Source organism: Chinchilla lanigera, unplaced genomic scaffold, assembly GCF_000276665.1.
Source record: "Chinchilla lanigera isolate Chin_1 unplaced genomic scaffold, ChiLan1.0 scaffold00077, whole genome shotgun sequence".
NCBI lineage: Eukaryota > Metazoa > Chordata > Mammalia > Rodentia > Chinchillidae > Chinchilla > Chinchilla lanigera.
The window spans coordinates 6,219,631-6,239,521 of NW_004955478.1; the positions used below are offsets into that span (position 1 = coordinate 6,219,631).

At 56.2% G+C, this 19,891-nt stretch overlaps 1 protein-coding gene across 1 annotated transcript in view; it reads left to right on the plus strand.

Moving 5' to 3' along the window:
• Positions 1 to 6: 6 nt before the first annotated feature.
• Cacng4 (calcium channel, voltage-dependent, gamma subunit 4) overlaps positions 7 to 19,891 on the plus strand; it is a 59,123-nt gene continuing 39,238 nt past the window's right edge. The window contains exon 1 of the mRNA XM_005402149.2: positions 7 to 243. Within this exon, the coding sequence (XP_005402206.1) occupies positions 24 to 243 (220 nt within the window). The 5' untranslated portion in view covers positions 7 to 23. The remainder of the gene's footprint in view (positions 244 to 19,891) is intronic.

Here is a 19,891-nt window from a genome sequence, read left to right on the forward strand (position 1 = left end):
CGGCGGACTATGAGGCGCCCACCATGGTGCGATGCGACCGCGGGCTGCAGATGCTGCTGACCACGGCCGGAGCCTTCGCCGCCTTCTCGCTCATGGCCATCGCCATCGGCACCGACTACTGGCTCTACTCCAGCGCGCACATCTGCAACGGCACCAACCTGACCATGGACGACGGGCCCCCGCCCCGCCGTGCCCGCGGCGACCTCACCCACTCGGGGCTGTGGCGGGTGTGCTGCATCGAAGGTACGGACCTCTCCCCAGCACGCACACACACACACGGACACACACACGCACGCACGCACACTGGCTGAGGCGCGGGCCGGGGAGGGGGTGGGTGCGGCGCGGGCTCCGCGCGAGACACAAAGGAGCCGGAGCGGGTGGGTGGGTCCCCTCGCGACCAGCTGTGCACCGGCTCGGGTCCCCGGCGGAGAGGGACCTTCCCGACACACCGATCCCACAAACTCTGCACTCGCACGCGCACACCCCCTCGCACACGGACACAATGAAACACCGAAACTCACGCGCGCGCTCGCGCGCGGAGCTCCAGACCCGAGCGATCCCCAGGGGCCGCGCTGGCGCCCCAGGGGGAGGTGGAGGCAGGCGTGGGGGCGGGAGGAGGCTGGGGTTGGTGGGAGCGGGCGCAGGGGGAGGGGGAGGGGTTGCTTGGCAACCGGTGTCTGCGATTGCTATGGGAACTGGCCATCCTGGGGCGGGGCCGGCCGGGGGCGGGGAGCGCTGGGGCCGCTAGGCGCCGGCTCTCGGCCCCCGCCGAGGGGTAGGGCTGGAGATGGGGCTGGGCCCCAGGCGTGTCTCGGGGAGCCGGGAAGCCCCCGCCGGACGCCCGCCAGCTCTTCCACGGGGTCACCGCCCCGCCCCCATCTGCGCAGTGGCGACGTGGGGGGAGCGACACAAGTACCCCCCATCGAGGCAGAGAGCCCTCGGTCGCGGCGCCTAGCGGGAAGCCTGCGGAGACCTCCTTGCCGGGGAGGCTGGGGTGCGCAGGGCCACCGGTGGATCCGGCGGGGCCTGGGAGGGGCGTGGTCGCTCTGTGGGGCGCGCGCCGCGACCCCTGGGTGCGCGAGGCGGCGACGTAGTAGGTGTGGTACGGCTGGGACGCCCCTAGGCTGCCCGGGACTGTGGGGCGGGCTGCCCCCAGGTAGGCAGATGCGCGCGGCGTCCCCGCCTCCCGGGCGCCCTTAAGCCCAGCTGCGGAACTTGAACTAACAGGTGGCTGTAAGGGGACCGTGTGGTCCAGCCAGGTTGCGGGCAGGCCTGCCGCTTGGTCTTTGGCTCTCAGAGTGGGGACGAGTTGGTTGAGCGTTGCTTTGATTTCTCAAAAATCTTTGGTCGGAGTTTCCTCTTCCTTTTTCTGGCACCTTTCCTGGTAGGTTCACTCCGCCCCTGGGTTGTTTGGCAAGTTCTAGCATCCATCTCGCCTCTCTTACTGCAGCTACAGCCCTACGACTAGTTCAGCCTGGCGGGATGCGGTGGAGGTGGCAGAGCGCTCTCAGAGCTCCTAGAGACACTGCCTTTTCCCCGCCGCATTTGGAGTCATGTGAAAGGAAGCTTTGTAAGCCGCGTCTGCCTGTCCAAGTGGAACTTGCCCCCCGTTGTCTCCCCGAGACCGTGCCTGTCCTCAACTGGAGTCCTGCCCCCTCTGTGTCCCCTGCATGGACCCCCAGATGGGGCTGCTTTGCCCTCTGCAGTTTGGAGCTTAATTCCAGGGCTACACGGAGTCTCCAGGTAACAGTGATGTGCAGCTGGGAGAGCATAGCTACACAAAGGAGCGGGCGGGCCCACCAGCACACCCTCCTCTTTTCTTTCGGAAAAACATCATTTTGAGGGTGCCGTTGCTCAGATCACGAACACCTACTCCTCTTAGCTGGAGCATGCACCCACGTCACTACCTGCCACAGAACCTGAGTTAGACACACAGCAGGGGCTGCAGTGCCCCCGTGTTCCAGCTCGCAGGCGTCTCGGGGTGCCACCTGTGTGGCACAGTGGATCATGTCACTGTCATCCCCACCCCAAGAAGTGCATGGACCTGGGGCCTTCGAGGTTCCCAGGGGAAACTGGAACTCATCCTGCACACTGGCAAGCCTGGCCTTCACAGGGACTTGAATGCCTCCTTTATTAATTCCTCATCCTAATTAGGATTGATGCTGCACTTAGCATCTTGCCAGCTGCCTCGAGCCATTTGCACTCGCTGTTCATCAAGAGAGCCCCGAGCTGATCTGGGCAGCTGGCTGCACTGGTAGAGGGAGCCATCTGGGGGACTTGAACGGGGCTGCCTGTGTCATTTCTTAAAGCTCCCGGGACCCAGGGCTGGGAGAGCTGGTTTAAGATTCCTTGTTGTGCCTCCAATCATTATGACAGTTCCCGACCTGGGTAGGAACTCCCAGCATATCTTATAAAAACACACCGCGGAGGCTGACACCTCGCAGAGCCAGCTGATAGCTCCAAGAATGCCTGGCAGCAAGTGGCCAGAGCTAAAATCTAGCTGGCACATTAACCCCAGGCCACCCCCTGGGGAATGGGAGGGAGGCCTCCGTGTTGGCTTTTACGTGGGAAATGCATAGTTTCCACCTGTTCTTTAGCAGAGCACCCCAAAATAATTACATCCAAACCAAAACGGGATGGGGTGATCAAATCCCTGAGCTGAAACTGAAGAAATACTGCAGCAGGCAGCTGATAAGGCATAGGGTACAGCGCAGAACTCGGATGGGTTTGCTGGCAACTCGTTCCTGGGTGTTTGCCATAAATGGTGGACTAATTACTCCGACCTCTGTGTGTTCAATGTATGTTTGCAGCTGGGCGAGGGTGTTGCCCCAGCCTCGCTCTGATTCCCAAGCAGCATCCCCCTCACACGTGCCTGTCCGAGGGACAAGCGTCAGACTGCTCAGTGCCAGGACCTCGTGTGTGATAGCTCCGAGCAGGCTCACAGTGGCCCCACAAAGGGAGTAATGACTTCACCCACATCTGCAGACGGGGGAATGAGGCCCCGAGAGGTTCTAGGACTTGCCCAGAGGCTGCTGGGCCAGATTTGAGCCTCTGTCTCACTACAAAGCCTTTCCTGCCATGTCATCTTGCCCTTTCCCCAACAGCTTCTGGGTTGCCATTAAAAATAGAACCAAGCACTTGGCTACCCAGTGGAGCCCAGGTCTGAGTCTGGGCTGGCGGCAGCATGAAGGCATTCGGAGGCGAGGATGTACAACTGGTACAAAATTGCATAACACACCCTTCCCTTCTGTCCCTTCACTTTCCTTCCTTCCCCTCTGCTCTGTCTCTCTGTCTCCCAGTTTCTCTGTGTCTCTGTGTCTCTCCTTCCACTGTCTTCGGGACCACCCCATCCCTGCTACAATCAGTCACCTGCGCCCCAGCCCCTGAGACCCTCACTTCATTCTTTGTGTCCCTGGTGACCCTCAGCCAAGGCTGGGGACATAACAAAGGGGGCAGGAGATCTGTTTTCCATCAAAGGCATCGTCAGCCAACATTTGCTCCCCCTCTGCGGGATTCTAGAAAGGGACAGAGGGCAGAACCCGAGTACACGGTATGGCATGTGGACTGCAGAGGGACAGAAGACCCCACGGAAACATGGAGGCAACAGGACGCTCTAGGCCCAGAGGGACCCGGGTATGACCACCTGCCAGGGTCCCCATGCCCACCACGAACTGTAGAGTGCTCGCTGGACTGCTGGTGCTCCTGGGGTCAGGGCCTGCAAGGGACCCAGTCATAGTGCTGCTGTCAAGAACGCTCTGAGCCCAGCACGCGCCCTGGCAGATGGTCCTGGCAGAGCTGAGCCTCAGCAGCACCTCCCCAGCTCCCCTAGAGGAAGCTGCCCCCGCACTCACAGTTCTGCCAGAGCCTTAAGGAGGCAGCCTCAATGCCAGGTGTGGCTCCTGTACCTGTGTGTGTCAGCTCTGTGCTGGACACTAGCAGGAGAAGAAGGTTCTAGAAGCTGAGAATGTGCATGTCCTTTGCCATACTCGTGCTCATCTGCCTCACCTGGGCAGCAGCTCTTACACCAGGCTTTTTTCGCACGATGGCACACAGAAGGAAACCCTAGCACCACGCCCTGGAGGAGGGGATTGAGAGGGCAGTCGGGGGTGTCTACCCACCCACAAGTGGGGAGGGTGCGCACGCTTCCAGCTCACCTGAAATTCTCCCATGCCCATGAACTAGGAAGCTGACCTTACCCCACACTCCCAACCTGGGATCCCTGTGAGAAGCGTGATCCGGGTAATGCTATGCCATGGACTTTCCCTTCTGTATCCGTTGTCCTTTTCTCTTGCGCTAACCCGCATGCGGCCTGGGCAGTTAGGCCCCGGTGGGTGACAGCAGCCAGGGCTGGCTCCTCTCCCTGTGCACCAGGGTCCCCAGCTGATCCCCCGGCCCTCAGGCCCTCTGGGTAAATAACAACAACCATCACATACTGAAGACCTTCACACGACTCACACTAGTGCCAGCAACACTCTCGGGTAAACATTAATTATCGGACTCCTGAGCCCAGCTCTGCACGGCCAGGGACAGACAGTTGTGTAAACTGCTAGGTTTGGGAAGGGGCAGGTTCCAGTCAGCCCAGGCTTACATAACCAAACATGACAAACGGGCTGTTTAAATGACAGACATTTACTTTCCAAGGTTCCGGAGCTGGGAGGATCGGGACCGAGATGCACGCTGTCGGGTATGGCCGCTTTCTCGCCCGGTCCGCACATCGGAGACCGAGAGAACCCGCCCTTCCGTGTGTTCCCTGAGAGCACAGATCCCCACAGGAGGACCGCAGCCTTAGGGCTGCATCCCAGAGGCTCCATCACTGCACACCGTGATTCACACCAGTGTTCACAGGAAGGACTGGGGCTCCAGCATAGGAATTGGGGGCTGTGTAACGGCTAGTCCGTAATGAGTGTCCTCTCTTCCTGTCCCGGAATGCCATGCCCCATCTCCTCTGGTCTCTCCTGTTCTCTACTCTTTTCTCTCTTTTTGTAAGGAAACACCAGCTCTTTTTCACTGGAGCCAGCTGATTTCGTTGGCTTGACTCAGCACAACCCCAGTCAGAGCCTGGGAGAAAATCCAGTCCACGGAGGAGCTGGGGTTCTTGGTGGACCCCAGCCTGGGGATTGACTTAAACGCCCTTCCACAGAGCTGGCTTTGGAGGGGAGGGCTTAAGAAAAGCTCATTAGGAAAACCAGGTTTTTAAAATAAATCACCTGCATCAGTCTCCCCAGACACGTGAGACTCTGAGGGCTCCCAGGACAGTCACAGAAGCTGAGTAGGAAGGAGTTTTGGGCGTGGGACCCAGGGTCTCAGAGGTGAGGAAGGAAGAGAACCCCATAGACAAATGGGGCAGGGGGTTGTTCAGAAGACCACGTGGTGGGCCTCTGTCCCCTCTGAAAAGGGGGCTTGGCTGATCTGGAATGCTCCTCTGCCCTCTGACTTTCTGCCCAGTGAGCCCTTTCCCTTTGCCTCCAGGTTGAAGGTGGTTCTGTGTGGCCTCGCGTGGCTGGTGTGGTGTGGGAGTCGGGTGGGGGTGTCTCCAGCTGGAAGAGCCCTCGGTATTCCTTAGTTGAGTGCGTTTTACCCTTTCCCTGCCAAGTTACACCTGTGTGGGAGATGGCCCACCTGCCTCCTGAATATGCTTCCTTCCTTCCTTCCTTCCTTCCTTCCTTCCTTCTTTTCTTCCTTCCTTCCTTCCTTCTTTCCTTTCCTCCTTCCTTCCTTCTTTCTTTCCTTCCTTCTTTTCTTCCTTCCTTCCTTCCTTCCTTCCTTCCTTCATCAGTGCTCACTGGATACCTGATCTGAATCAGAGCTGGTCATGCCGGTGGACAGGGCACACTCTAATGGGTCAGGTGACACTTCCAGGTGCTGGTTTGTGTTCAGATGGAAGCAGAACAGGGACTATCCTGGGAGAGGCCAGGGAGGGCTCTTGTCATTGATGAAGGGGACTGAAAAGGGCTATCAGTGACAGTCCCATTTAAGTCAAAACCTGAACCACAAAAGGACCTGGAGGAAGAATTTTCAGGGAGAGGAAAAGGCAAGCAGAGTCCCCAGGGCAGGACGAGCGCTCGTGAGGACAGGAGAGTAATCCAAGCGAAGGTCAGGAGGCGGGAGAGAGGGCTCTGAGGTTGGGGCAGGAGCCTGCCATATTTGACATGTGATAGCTGCCACCAGGGCTGGCAAGGGAAGTAACAGGATCCAGTGTATGTTTCTAGATCTTCTAGTGCATGTGGAGAACAGAGGTTGCAGAAGGCGGGGAGACCATCAGGAGACCCATCCAGACCTTGTGGCAGGTGATCAGACTGGGGACCTGGGGCCGGATGACAGCAGCAGAGGTGGGAGATGCAGAGGGAGGGAGGGAGTGCAAGGAGAAATATGCAGGGAAGGTGACCACACCTCTTTGGGCTGCCACAGCTGTCCAGAAGAGGGCGCCACATTTTAATGGGGTAGGAAGAAACAAGGAACAATGACTGGGAAGAAAATCAAGGGGCATCCCTGGGGGGTTCCCAGGTTCTGACCCTACTACCCTACACCCACAGAGCCTAAGATAACGCTGGAAAGTTCCACCAAGCACAGCTCCGGAGAACACAGTACACTGGCCCTAGGGTTATGGGTTCGTTGTCATGGGCCCGCTTGACAAGGCAGGCTTTCTCAGCCTGCCATAGCTGGGGTCTGGAGCGGCACCACTCCTTGCTGTGGAGACTGTCCCATGTGTTGGAGGATGTCTAGCAGCGTCCCTGGCACCCGCCCACACCTCTTCCTCCAAGGCATGACCACCAAAAATGTTTCCTCACGTTGTTACAAGTCCCCTGCGGGGCAGAACTACTTCCCTCGGAGAACCGCTGACCTAGGGGAAGTATGATTCAGGGTGTTGGGATGGCAGGCGGAGGAGGGCGGGCCCGATTCCTGGGAGCTCGTGAGCGCTCTGCTCGTTTCTCTGACCTTGGGGAGAGTGTATGGGACACAAGCAAGGAGGAGCAACCCCATTCATGGGATGACCTGGCATCGGCTCTAGGTGCCCCAGCTCCTTCCTTTATTAATAATAATGCTAACCTGGCTGCAATGCCCCAGCCTGAGTCCCCAGCCCTGCTGAGAACTGCTGATGGAGCCTGACCTCGAATTGCGGGGCCAAGAACACTCAGACCAGGGAGGCAGGGTGACTTGCCCAAGGTCACACGGCAGTAGGGAGAGTCATTAGCATCGAGGAGAAGAGAGTGTGGGAGCCGCCTGGCCAGGGTTCTGTCTCCAGCACAGCTTCCCCTCAGACCAGTACTGGGCAAGGTTGGTCAACAGCAGCGACCCTATTGTGGGGTAGCAGCTGTAAGTGCAGTGTCCGAGGAGAGCACCCCTGCTGGGCTCTGTGTGGCTCTTTCCCTGTCCCTGGGCCTTTTGGTGTGCTGAGGAGGAGCCCTGGCCTCACCAAGAACCTTCTCACTGGCTTTCTCAGGGACAGCTTCAAAAACAAACTGGTTCGGCCTGGGGATTTAGCTCAGTGGCAAAGCACCTGCCTGGCAAGCACAAGGTCATGAGTTCGGTTCCTGGTACTGGAGAAAAACCAAAAAAAAAAACAACAAGCTGGTTCTGTCCCCCAGGGTGGGGCTGGGTAGGGCCTCCCTAGATCAGCCCCCAAGTCCCCACAATCCTTGCTCTTTACCCCCCATGATGCTCTGGCGCATGCCCCACAAGACCCTGTCTTCCGAGCGCCAGTCGGGACATAGTCACAGATGAAAGTCATTGTTCCCTAGCGTGTCAGTTTCTACATAGGAAAAGGTATTCAGAGTTCGGAAAATTACATCACGTAGTTTTACTGCTTAGTTTTTTCCCCCAGCCAATAAAGGAGAAAAGGAAAGGATAAATAATAAAAGAGGCAAGGGGCAGGGATGCATGTAAATTAAAAGTAGGAAAATATCATCCTGGCTGAGTCTAGTGTAGGCAGTATCTCCTGCAGGGCTGGTGGGCTGCTAGCGGCAGGGCTGGTGGGCTGCTAGCGGCAGGGCACAGACTCGTCTTGGAGCTTCCTGGAGGCCAGAGCAAAGACTGACGTGACCAGGTAGAAGCTTGATGGATAATGTGCATTTAATAAGGGGAAATCTCTTACAAGAGAAGCCCAGCTCTTTCAGATCCAGAGGGCCGGAAGTTTCATCTGAGGCCCTTTATAGCAGGGGCCATTCTTTCACGCTGCAGTGGACTCTGCTGGAGGAAGAAGGCAGGGTTTGGGGTCAGACTTCGGGTTCAAACCCCCCTTTCGCCAGGTAGCTGTGTAGCTTTGGGCAGGTTAGCTACACTCTCTCGTGTTGTCCATGTGCTTGGGACAGTGTGAGAATGAGGCACTAAAAGGGATGCAGCCAGCACACAGCTCCAGAGCAGGTGCTGCCCGAATGGACCGCTTGCTAGGACACCTCTGGGTAGAGATGGGTCTGTCCTGGCCTCTGCTTTCCACAAGGCCCCTGGCTGTGGGTCGCGCGTGTTGGACAAGATGAGGCAGTTGAGGAGTTTAGCTGCCAAGCTGCAGCACACACGGTGGGGGCGGGGGGACCCGCCTGGTACAGCTCCAGGGGCTTTGCAGAGCCAGCAGACACACTGCCTGTTGTAGACCCCAAGCCCTCTGCTGGCTCCTGGATGCCACAGGGTGATCTCACACTTCGCTGTGGCTGGCGCTGGTACCTCTACTCCCCTGCAGCAGCCAGGAGGGGCAGGGGAGCCACCACATGAGGGTACAGGAGACGAGAGATGTAACTAAGTGAAAAGCATTCTCCCCTAAAACACCAGGACTGCTGTGTCCTGACGTTCACCCTCCTTAACCTACTCCCCAGACTTCTCGCCATCGTCCCTAAAGCCCAAGCAACCCCTTCCTTGGGCTTGTCAAGCATTTGCTGGTGTCGCTCAGCTGCAGACGGCTTCACTGTCGGTGCCTTGTCAGGGCTTGGTCAGGGCTGCTGGTGCCCTCTCCGTCTCACACACCTGGGCCCACACGCAGGCCTTTTCCTCCCAGGACCGCAGGTGCAAGGCAAAGCCGACAGTCGGTTGCCAGATCCTGTCCTTTAAGGTGGTGCTCAGCGGGTGCTGTTTATCTGTCCCTGCTCTGTCCCTTGCTGTTGTGTCATCCCAGAAAGAACACGCAGAGGCTCAAAGGAGTCGCTTCTCCCAGCCCAGCTCCAATCAGAGCCTGGGAGAAAAGCCAGCACTGGAAGTTCCCAGTCTTCCTGGCTCACCTGCCATCAGCTTCTGTCACCTGCTGCCTCAGTGGTGGAGGCTGGCACTCATCCTAGCTCACCCTTTCTTCCCTCCATTATTCCACACGAAAGAAGCAGCTGCAGATGACCAGTGCTGACGTCACGCAGACCTGGGTGTGAGTCCAGACGTACAGACCCTGCCACTTGTCAGCTGTGTCTCCAGCCAAATCAGCTGCCCCTCTCTGAACTCTAGTTCTTTTGTTGTAAAATAATGTCATAGAATCGATCCCTGAAGTTGTTACCCCTCCTTGTGCTTGCTACCTTTTTTTTTTTTTTTTGTACTGGAGATTGAACCCAGGACTTTTGCACTGAGCTGCATCCCCAGCCCTTCCTACTTTTTATTTTTTTAAGTTGTAAGACAGGGTCTTTCTCAGCCCCTAAGTTGCCCAGCCTGGGCTTGAACTTGTGATCTTCCTCAGCCTCCCAGAGTCTTGGAATTCTGTGCACCACTATGCCTAGCTTGCACCTGACACCGTATAGATGGATACTTGGAATTTATCAGTGCTTTCTCCATGTTTCCATGATTCCTGACCTTGGAAGGTTTTAGAAAAAATAAGCCACCTAAACTTTGCAGCTGACATGGACAGGACCTCTGGTCATCTCCCTGACCTCCAGGGTCTGGGGTGGAAGAGAAGACTGTGGAGCTGTTTCATACTTTGCAGAGGCTGGCTCACCCTGAATTGCTCCTTTGAACCATAAAATTAGTGGCTGAAGCCTTCAATTAGGTCTTGAAAGAGGGTCTCGCACCAAGCTGGTGCCCGGCAGATGTGACAGCCATCCATGCATGCATTACCCGTGTCACATTTGCTGTCTAGATGAGTTTGCCAAATGCTCTGGCCTGGCCCTGAGGAGGCCGGGAAGAGCCAGGTACCTCCAGGAGCCTTGAGCTGAAGCTCAGTGGCCTCAGTGATACCCAGGAGCAGAAAGCAAGCACCTGGGAGGAGTTCAGCCACCCCACCCCGACTGTCTGCCATCGACTGGGAACCAGGCCCTCCGCTTGGGCACCCAGGCTGCAGCTATGAACTTCCGGTGTCAAGGATGAGGGGAGGATAAAGGATGGTGGGATGCTGGGGCGTGGAGACTATCAGCAGGTGAGGCAAGAGCCCTGGTCCTGGTTCTGCCACCAGCCATCTGGACAATGCTTGGCTCGTTCCCTGACCTCCTAGAGCGGTGGTGGTGAACCTACGGCATGCACGCAGCCACGGGCACACGGAGCCCTCTCTGTCAGCGCTCGAGCCAAGTCGCCCCAGCATCGCCCAGCGGCCGAGCATTGGATATTCAGGTTAAACTGCAGTGTCGGCACTTTGCAATAAATAAGTGGGTTTTGGGTTGCAGCTCGGGCACTCTTGTCTCTAAAAGATTCACCGTCACTGTCCTGGAGCCGCCTCGATTTGCTCAGCCATCGATTGGGAAATGATACCCACCCCTCCTCCATCCTCTCTCTTCTCTTCCTCTCCCTTCGTCTTTCCTCCCTCCATCTCTAAGCTCTTACCCCTCCTCCCCCCAGCCCTGCCTTCCTCCAGCCTCCCTGCATCCTGTCTCTAGCCCTGCCCCTCGCAGTGTGCCCACGGGGGCGAGGGTTGTGTGACTATGCGGTGAGGAGGCGCGGGCCGCATTCCCACAGAGACGCCGTGGAGAAGAAGGTGACTTCAGACTTGCTTCTTGGAAACACTCATGGCATTTCCCTCTGACACCTTGGCAAGGAGCCGCTCGCAGGTGGGAGCCGCACACATGTGACAGGCTGCTGGTTGGCAGGGTCTCTTCTTGAGGGCGTTGGCCCTTCCCTCTCCCCCTGGCTCCGGCATCCACCCTCCATCCAGCAAATGCTGGGTCTGCCTTTCCTGCAACCTTCCTAGTCTTGTGGGCTTCTCTGCAGGATACACTCCTTGCTTCCCCCTCATGCCAGGACATCTGCCTCACTGTCCTAGCCATCTCCGTGCTGTCTTAGCGCACAGCCACAGCGGTCCTGCCCAGATTCGAGCCTGGTCATGGTGCTCCGCAGCTTGACATCCTTTAGTGAGACTGCGACCCACTGGTGAGAAAGTCAGGCTCAGACCCTGGTCTCTGAAACGCCATGGCTCCAGCTCCACCCGGCTCTCCGTCATCTCCCACCAGGACCTTCACTGAGCAGAAGGGAGTTGCAGGTGACAGTAGGAGGAGAAATTGGGGCGCAGCCCTAGGGGCATACATCTGAATCCTGCCGTACCCTGTTAGCTCCATGGCTGTGGGCTAATTCCCCAGCTTCTCCAAGTCTCAGGTTTTCTCACCTGCAAATTGGGGATATGATAGACACCCCTGCCTGCATACAGCTGTCACAAAGGTTAAGTGAGATCGTGCATGAAAAGCTCTGAGAAGATGGTGCCTGGTACACGGTGCAGTGTCACTCATCCTCCTCTACTGAAGGTGCAGCTGTTAGCCAGCAAGACCAGGGCACCTGGGAGCAGCAGAAGGCGGTGCAGGGAAGGGAGCTACGGGGTCCCGAAGAACCTTCTCTGCCGAGTTTGAGGGGTGGTGTGATCCTCAATGCAGTGGGCAGCCATCGAGGGGATTGTTCTGAGATGGGCTGGAGCCGGGAGACCCTGGATCACTGCAGTTGTCCACACATTGAAACGGTGAGGGTCTGAGCCGATGTGATGCCCTGGGGGGTGCCCAGGAAGATCTGATGGATTCCAGAGATCCCAGGAGACCCAGCTGGCTGGTCGGCAGTGGGGGAGTGGAGGGCGCGAGGCAGAGGAGCATGTCGGGAGCTCAGCCTGCGGAAACGGTGGTGGAGCCATTTCCTAGGACGCAGGACATGGAGGCACCTCCTCCCACCGGCGGCTGCAGCAGCACTGGTCTGGGGACGGGACGGGGATGTGGGAGTCGCCTGCTGGCTGGCTGGAAGCAGTTCCCCCTTGTGGTGACACACCAGGTTGTAAGTGACACCGCCCCGCGCCCCCAGGGCTTTGGGCTCCCTTATGGGCCGAATGGCACAAGGACAACTGTATTTTCTGAACTAAAACTTGGGGGCAGAGACTAGATGACAGATTTCTGTTGTGGTGATGGTTGCTGTTATAGGTGTAAGTGGCAATACAGGAGGTGCTCCTGGGACCCTGGGGTGTTGATAGTCATAGTTTTGGGGGGCGGGGAGGGAGGGGAATCTAGGAAATTTGAAATCAGACTTGCTGTAGAGAAACCCAGGCTGCAGTCGTACATCATGTGCAAAGGGTCTAAAATGACTGGTTTCACTAGGGCAGCGCTGTATGTGCAGTGGGGAGACTTGTGCAGTCACGCAGGGCCCCGTGCCCAGAAGAACCCCCCAATTTCTTCCAAGCTCTGCTGTCACCATCTTGAAATCCTTCATCATTTTTTAACAAGAGGACTGGATTTTCATTTTGCACCACACCCGGCAAATTATGTAGCTAGCCCTGGTGTCTGGCTGTGCCCCCAAGAAGACTTCGATTAGAATGTGTGTGGGGGGGGTTGGGGGGCAGAAGTGTGTGCCCAGTCACACGTGCTTTTCCCAAGAGCCACCACCAACTCACCCCCCAGAGCCAAGGGCTGCCTTGGAGAACTGTGTCACTGTCAAGCATTTACGCGGCATATAATGAGTGCCTGGTTTTGAGCTGGGCACTGTAGGCGCAGGACACCCATGGGGCCTTCCTCTGTGGTTCTGGAGCACTGGCCGCATGAAAGACACACACACCTCATGTGGGTGTGGCCAGAGCAGCGGAACTGGAGGTTAGGGGCTCCTCCTGGCCCACCTGTCCAGAGAGACTGCGAGGAGGAGTGCGTAGGAAAGACCAGCGAGGCTCCGTGTGCTTGCCTGTGCCTCAGTGGACCTGACCTAAATAGCAGTTCTGTGATTGTCATCTCTGACACCAGGCAGGACATGGTGGTGCAGGGTCCAGACCCAGAGTGAGTCCAGGTTTGAATCCTGCCTCCTCCTGGCTGGGAAATTCTGACACAGTCCTAGAACCTTCTCTGAGCCTCATTTGTTTTGTCTGCAAAGTGGGGTTGTTAGCTCTACCTCCCGTGCAGATTTGCTGGCAAGAGTGAGGTAGGACAGGTAAAGCTTGGCTTGGGGCTGGGATGAGCAGCACACAGTCCATGGTCGTTATTGTCATTTGCTAACCCGAAGGATCCACTGGATTCTTTGCAGTGACGATGGATCTCCAAGGAAGGGAGTCTTTGGTTGTGACTTTGCAGGGCCCCTACCCAGCCTACCCCTACCTCACACACCAAACTGTGCAAGGAGAAGAGCTCCGATCCCTCAAGACTTCCTGAGGACATCTCAGGACACCCAGGCTCCCTTCCAGGGGCTGGATGGCCAGGCCAAGGCCGTGTCACCAGCTCATCATTAACATGCAGTTGGGGGAGACTGCCCTGCGCTCGCTTCCGGCCCTCGCTCTGAAAAGCCTCGATAACAAGTGCACATTGACGCCCGGGTTCCCCAGGGCGAGCACGCTGTCCCCAGCTCGCATCTGAGCCCTCGCCCGAGACATTTTCTCGCTTCAGCAGTTTGGCATGTCATACAAAGGGGCTCTGATTTTTCCTGATGTCCAACTCCTCTTGCATGAAAAATGGCTTTTGTTGTCTTTCTGCCCGTGGATTCCTGAGTGTGAGTCGAGGCCAGATGCCTGGTAGGCGGAGAGGCCCTGTTGGCTTTGCTGCTTGGAGGGTCTCCCTTCTTGTACCTTGGTGGCCACTGTGGCCTGTGGCCTGAGCCCCCCGGGTTCTGTCCCACGGGGTTGCCTGCTGGCCTCTGGCCTGTTCTCTGCCTTCACACTGGTCATCTCGTCGTCTCATGCAGTGGCTATTTTTTATGTGTTCCAAGGGTTCCTTGCACTTCCACTGTGCCTTCCATATACCTACCCGGCCAACCTACAGATTCCTTTCTATATGCACCCATTTTTCTGGCGTCTTCTTCCCTTCCTGCCTTCCTTTTTGTCTCTCCTTTCTTCTCACTCCTATTTCTACTTATTCCTCCCTGTTTTCCTCTCTAGTCTGCCATATTTAAATAGCACAAGCCCTTTCTTGCCTCCCCAGTGAGGCAGGCTTTTGAAAGTTCTTGAGGCATTTCTTAGATAAAAATGTATCATTTTAACTCTGCGATGATTAGGAGGGTTATTAAACATGGAGAGAATTCTATTAAATAGCAAATTGAGTGAGTCAAAAACCCACAGATGTAGAACCTTTAAAGATCAGCTGGTATGAAATAGATGTGACTCTGACGTGGTTGTTTTATTAGGCTGGGAAAAAACATTGGAAGGAAATTCACCCAAAATGTTAGCATGGTGGCCGTGGGGACTGGGAGTGATTTATCTCCTTCTGTCTTTTTCAATTTTTCTATAAAGTCGAAGGGGAAAAAAATAATGAACCTAATGTTTAAATGAAAAGAACACTAGGCCCTGTCTCCAGATAGATGGATAAGGATCACTGATGGTGTTTGATCCCTTTATTCGTAAATGCATCCAGGCACCGTGCCCATGACTTCTTGCCAGGTTTTTATCATGGGCCACTCTTGGCTTATAAGCACATTGATTGCTGGATCAAAGCCTTGGAGAGCCGTCTATAGTTGAATCTTTTTTCCCTGTAAATTACAATTCACACCTTGGGTTTCTATCCCTCGAAATCCTTCTCCTGTAATAAACATGCCAAAACTGACCACAAAAGGAAGCAAAGGGAAAAATAAAACCTGGGTGTATGCGCTTACACACTTTTATCACACGTGTAAAACTAAGTACCTAATGGAAAGTGCTATGCAGTGGGTGCTCCCAAGGGGGGATTTTTCCTGCCTGAGCTAGACTGGCCAAAGCTTTTTAAAATACAGATCTGATGAAATTTGACAAGCTGCCTGCCTTCTTACCACCCCCATCCCACCCCTGGAAATACTCCTCGTAGCAAGTTTAAACATGCATCATTGCACCAAAAACCCTTAAAATCGCCTGTCTCAAAAAGAGACAGTCGATTGGCCTATGGTAAGCCAATTCTGTTTGTGTAAATTCCTTAGTAAAATCTTTGTGTACAGAGAACACCAAAGGCAAGGCCATTTCTGCTGTGACCTGTACAGCCTCTGACCCGGCCCCTTCCTTTTGAGGTCTGAAACAGCTGACCCTTCCTCAGGTGCCCCTCAGTGCAGAGGGGTCAGTTCCCTGGTGGTCCCGATGACCAGGTCTCTGCACTGCCTCTGGTGGGGGCCTCGGTTCTGATGAAAGTACACGAAGTGGTCTCGAGTGAAGGAGGCTGCGGCGGCCCTGTTCCCGTGTTCTCCCACTGAGCGTTCCAGGACTTGAACAAGAAAGTTATTCCTTGATTCTGATCATAATCACTGTGCTGCCGAGGGTAACATCCTTCCTTTCTTCTTCTTCGGTCTTTCCTGGAGCTGAGAACAAAGCATTCATCTCCAGCCTTAAGAGCCCTTCATGTTCTTGGCAGTGGTTCTGATTTCTCTTCACTCTTCCCATCTCCAGAGGAAAGGAAAGGAAACTTACCTGAAGTTTGGGCTTTTGAGTTTTTTGTTGTTTTTTTTTTAACCTGGTTGCTTTTTCCAGATCGTTTCAGGCTTGACATCAGCAAGCTGTTGCAGAGGAACTGCTGGTACCAAGTGCTGGGGAGATACTGGGTCCAGACACCCCCAGAAGACCCTCCCTGCTTGTCAGAGGGTGCCTGGCGAGTCACCCCGGAGGAGGAAGGTGCCCAGGCTAGGCCCTCACAGCCCTAATGGTGCCTGTGTTTCTCTCCGCCCTTAGCTGCTTGCGCGGCTCATTGCTCTTTTCAGGAACCCTAATAGCAAAGAGTTTAAAAACTAGCATCAGTTATCCCTTGCTCACTCACTGTACCAGTACCCATGGAGTAGCTCCTATTCCAGGTGCTTTCCTTAGGTTGTCTCATTTTATCCTCCTGACAACTAGGATTCAATATTGCTTAATTAATTACTGAATTAACTATTTCATCAGGTGTATATCATAGAGAGCTAGTACTTATTAAGGTCTTCCTTGCTATGCACCAGGAACTGCCCTGGGCATTTTATATAATGATGACGTCAACGTGGTTAATTCTCAACCTCTGTGTGAGGGAGAGACTGTCACAATTTTCACTGTATAGACGGGGAAACTGAGGCACAGAGAGGTTAAGTAACTTGCCCAAGGCCACCAAGCCAGCAGTTCATGAGGGCAGGAGTCTAACCCAGGCTTCTAGCCCCAGATGTCCGCCCTGCAGCTGAGCCTCCTCCTCGTTATTCTCTGTAGAAGCTACAACGCAATGAAAATCTCGCCTGTGTGTTTTGCAGTGTGCTTCATCCTCACGGGCCAGCGTGGGTCACACATCCCTGGTGGGAGACTCATGAGCCTGTGACACAGGCTGGCACTCGCACCTGGGTCTCTGGCCCCAAAGCCATTTTGAGCCTGTTGTCATCCACCTGGTAGAAACTGTCGTGTGCCTGCTGCCCATCAGAGAAGAGGATGTGGATCCGTGGCCACCCCCTGTGACTGTGTGACCCCAGGGGCCACAGTGTAGCCCACCAGTGCCGGAGCGGGCAGCAGGTGTAAAGAAGGGGCAGACCCCATTCCTCAGGGCATCCCAGTGGTTGCCAGATGCTGGCTGCAGGCCAGGCTGGCACGGCAGGCTTCTCAGAGGAGGAGGTGGGCACAGAGTCGTGACCAGAACAGCGCACGATGCCAGCTCTGGATCTGACTCACACAGCCCGGAGAGGAAGGATCCTGCTGTCAGACTGAGGGCGGCTCTTAGGATGGGGTGCTCTCAGCGAGGAAAGGAAATCATTCTGCTCAAGACAGCTCTTTGGAGAAGACTGTCACTGCACGCTGCAAACCGCGCCCCCTCAGGTGTTGAAGGCGACGCCCCCCAGCAGCGCACTTCCACACCAGGTTCCGGTTGTCGGCGTTCACGTGGCGACCCCCAGCTAGCGCAGAGCGGATGGAAGAACTGTCTGATCATACTACAAGCTTCTGTTCCTATCAAGTTCAAAGACAGGCAGAACTAACCTGGGGCGATGGAAGTCAGCAAAGTGGCTCCCCTCGTGGGGTGCTGATGGGGAAGGGGCCTCCGGGGCTGTGAGCACATTCTGTGTCTCGTCCTGGGTGGTGGTTCCACATCTTCACTGAGTTCTGCTCTTACCACTGTTCTCTGTGTAGTAACCTCTGTAACAATTACCCGCAAACAAACAGTCGGAGAGGACGAAGCTCTGCGCCCAGCCTGCACACCCCTGTCAGTTCCTGATGACTGGCCGGTTTCCTTGGAGCCTGGTCAGCGTGGTACATCCTCCTTGGGGATGTGTACACCCGTCCCTGTGCTAACTTGCGGGGATTCACGGACTCCTTTATTCATTCATCACTCTTTCAGCAGTTGTTTTTGTGTCCCGTCTCTGGAGAATCCTGTCACCTGGAAGGAAAAAATACTCCTGTTTTGGTGAGTTCCACGGCTAGAAGCAGTTCAGGGTACCGTGGCCTTTCGTTTGTGTTCTTTCAGGATCTGTGGCTGGTGGACTCTTCACAACCCCACAGAAGGAGGCTTCTGTGGGCCTCGGAAGAGGAAGCAGCAGAGGCAGAGCTGGACTTGAACTCACCTCTGAGCCGAGCCCACCCCAGGCTGCCCTGGTGACTGGGTCACTGCCCTCACCCTTAGGACGGGCCTCCATGAGCCAGAACATCTAAGTAAAGCCCCATCCACGCCTGGCAGAGGCCTGATATGTTTGGGTTGAAGAGGGCCTGGTCAAGGATGAAGAAGGATTTGGCTCTCCAGAGACGATTATTTCTTAGCTTGGCCACCGTGGTCTGGGGAGACTGTGTGTACCTTGGCTTGCGCAGCTTCAGCACCCCCCACATCCTGCCCCTTTGTCCCCAGTAATATCCCTTAGTCTCTTCAAATCCAGCAAATTTACAAACCAGACCTCAGACTCAGTCCAGAACACCCGGAGATTCGTTCAGCAAATACATACTGAGTGCCTAATACTTATGCGCAGTGCTGGGGTGGTGGGGAAAGTCCCCGTCACGCGGGACCACGAGCATGTTGTCCATGGAGACAAACAGCAGGCAAGACAAGCACGGGGCAGGGCGTGGACCTCTGCGGCTGGGGGAGAGCTCGCTGCATGGGTGGCAGCTGAGCAGGCCTGGGGGAGGCGGGGCGAGCTCCGGGGACTCGCAGGGACGGTCACTTCAGACTAGGAGCAGCATGGCCCTGTGCGAGGCTGTCACGTACAGGGTGGCTGGAGCAGGGGACATGAGCAAGGAGAAGCAGTGGGTGTGGGTCAGCGAGGGCACTGCAGCCGTGGTAAGGGACAAACTGCAGGAGGGCTGCCCCGGGCGTCAGCAGTAGCCGTCTAGCCGCTGCGTCCAATAGGGCGGGGCCTGTTCTTGAGCAGCTCGGAAGTGGGAGGGGGAATCTGTCTACCGGGATCTTTGCTTAGAAGTTTGTCGCAGACCTCAATTCCAGAAAGGCTGGGCTCCTGTCGGCTGGAGAAACCAGGGGGTGCTTCTCAGAGGAGCTGATGTTTGCTTTTTGTCTTGCAGAGTATGTAAAAGCTCCCCCCACGGGGGAATTGACTCCCCCAGGCGTATTTACCCGTTCACACGTTCACACCCTCACCTCTTCATTCTTTTTTCGCTGAACAGAGCAACCCATGAAATGATAGGATCCTGGCTGTTTTTCAGAGGAGCCGAAGCTGACTCTCAGCATCCCGGGGGATCAGTGTACAAACAAGGGGCCGCGGGAGCAGAGCTGGGGGGAGGCCTCTGAGGCCTGGGGTGGGGTCACAGTTCTTCTAGATGGGAGATGCGAGGGGTGGTCAGGAGAACAGGAAGGAGAAGGGCGCTCCAGGCAGAGCGTGATGGGTGGGGGCACAGGGGTGTAGGGCGCGCGCTCAGGCAGCCCCTCGTTACCTTTACCGGGTGCCTGCTGTGTCCCGGGCCCTGCGCCAGCCCTTCGGGAGGCCTGGAACTCAGGGTGGTTGGTGGAGTGCGTGGGGAGGAGGCATAGGGGCCGGGGTAGGAGGAGAACGGAAGTAGAACCCCTGCCGTCCCCTGCCTTTCCGGGGAGCCTTCCCCCCACCCCCGTCCCGGCCAGGGGTGCAGGATGAGCCAGCGTGTGTCTCCAGCGCTCCCTGGCTCTGTGGTGCAGAGTGGAGTGGAGGGAGGCGGAGAGGGATCCAAAGCAGGGCGGTGAGCCCGATTTGGGGTGCAGGGGACAGGGTTAGTCCCGTCTTGGAGACAGGCTGGATGCAGCGATGTGGGAGGAGAAATCCCCACAGGTGACAGAGTGGATGGTATGTCGCTGAGCAAGGCAGAGTCATGGCGGGAGCGAGGCCAAGGAGCACAGCTGCAGAGTGAGGGTGCAGCCGAGTGCCCACAGGCTGTATGAGGCACCATGACTTACTTCTTTACTGTGTAACTATCCCCATTTTACAGACAGGGAAACTAAGGCACAGGAAGTGACGGGGCTCTTGAGCGGCAGAAGCAGGGCTAGGATTTGAACCCAGGCGGTGTGGCTCCAAATACCACAACCCGAACCACCCCACGGTGCTGCCTGGTGTCGGGCAGGGAGTCCCCCGCTTCCTGGGTGCAGGGTTAGAGCTCCGGACCCCTCTGGAGCAGTGAGAGAAGCCACACAGGCTGATGGTTGTTCCTTGGGAGGGCACAGAGAAGGTGGCTGTGAGCTCCAGGGTCCCACAG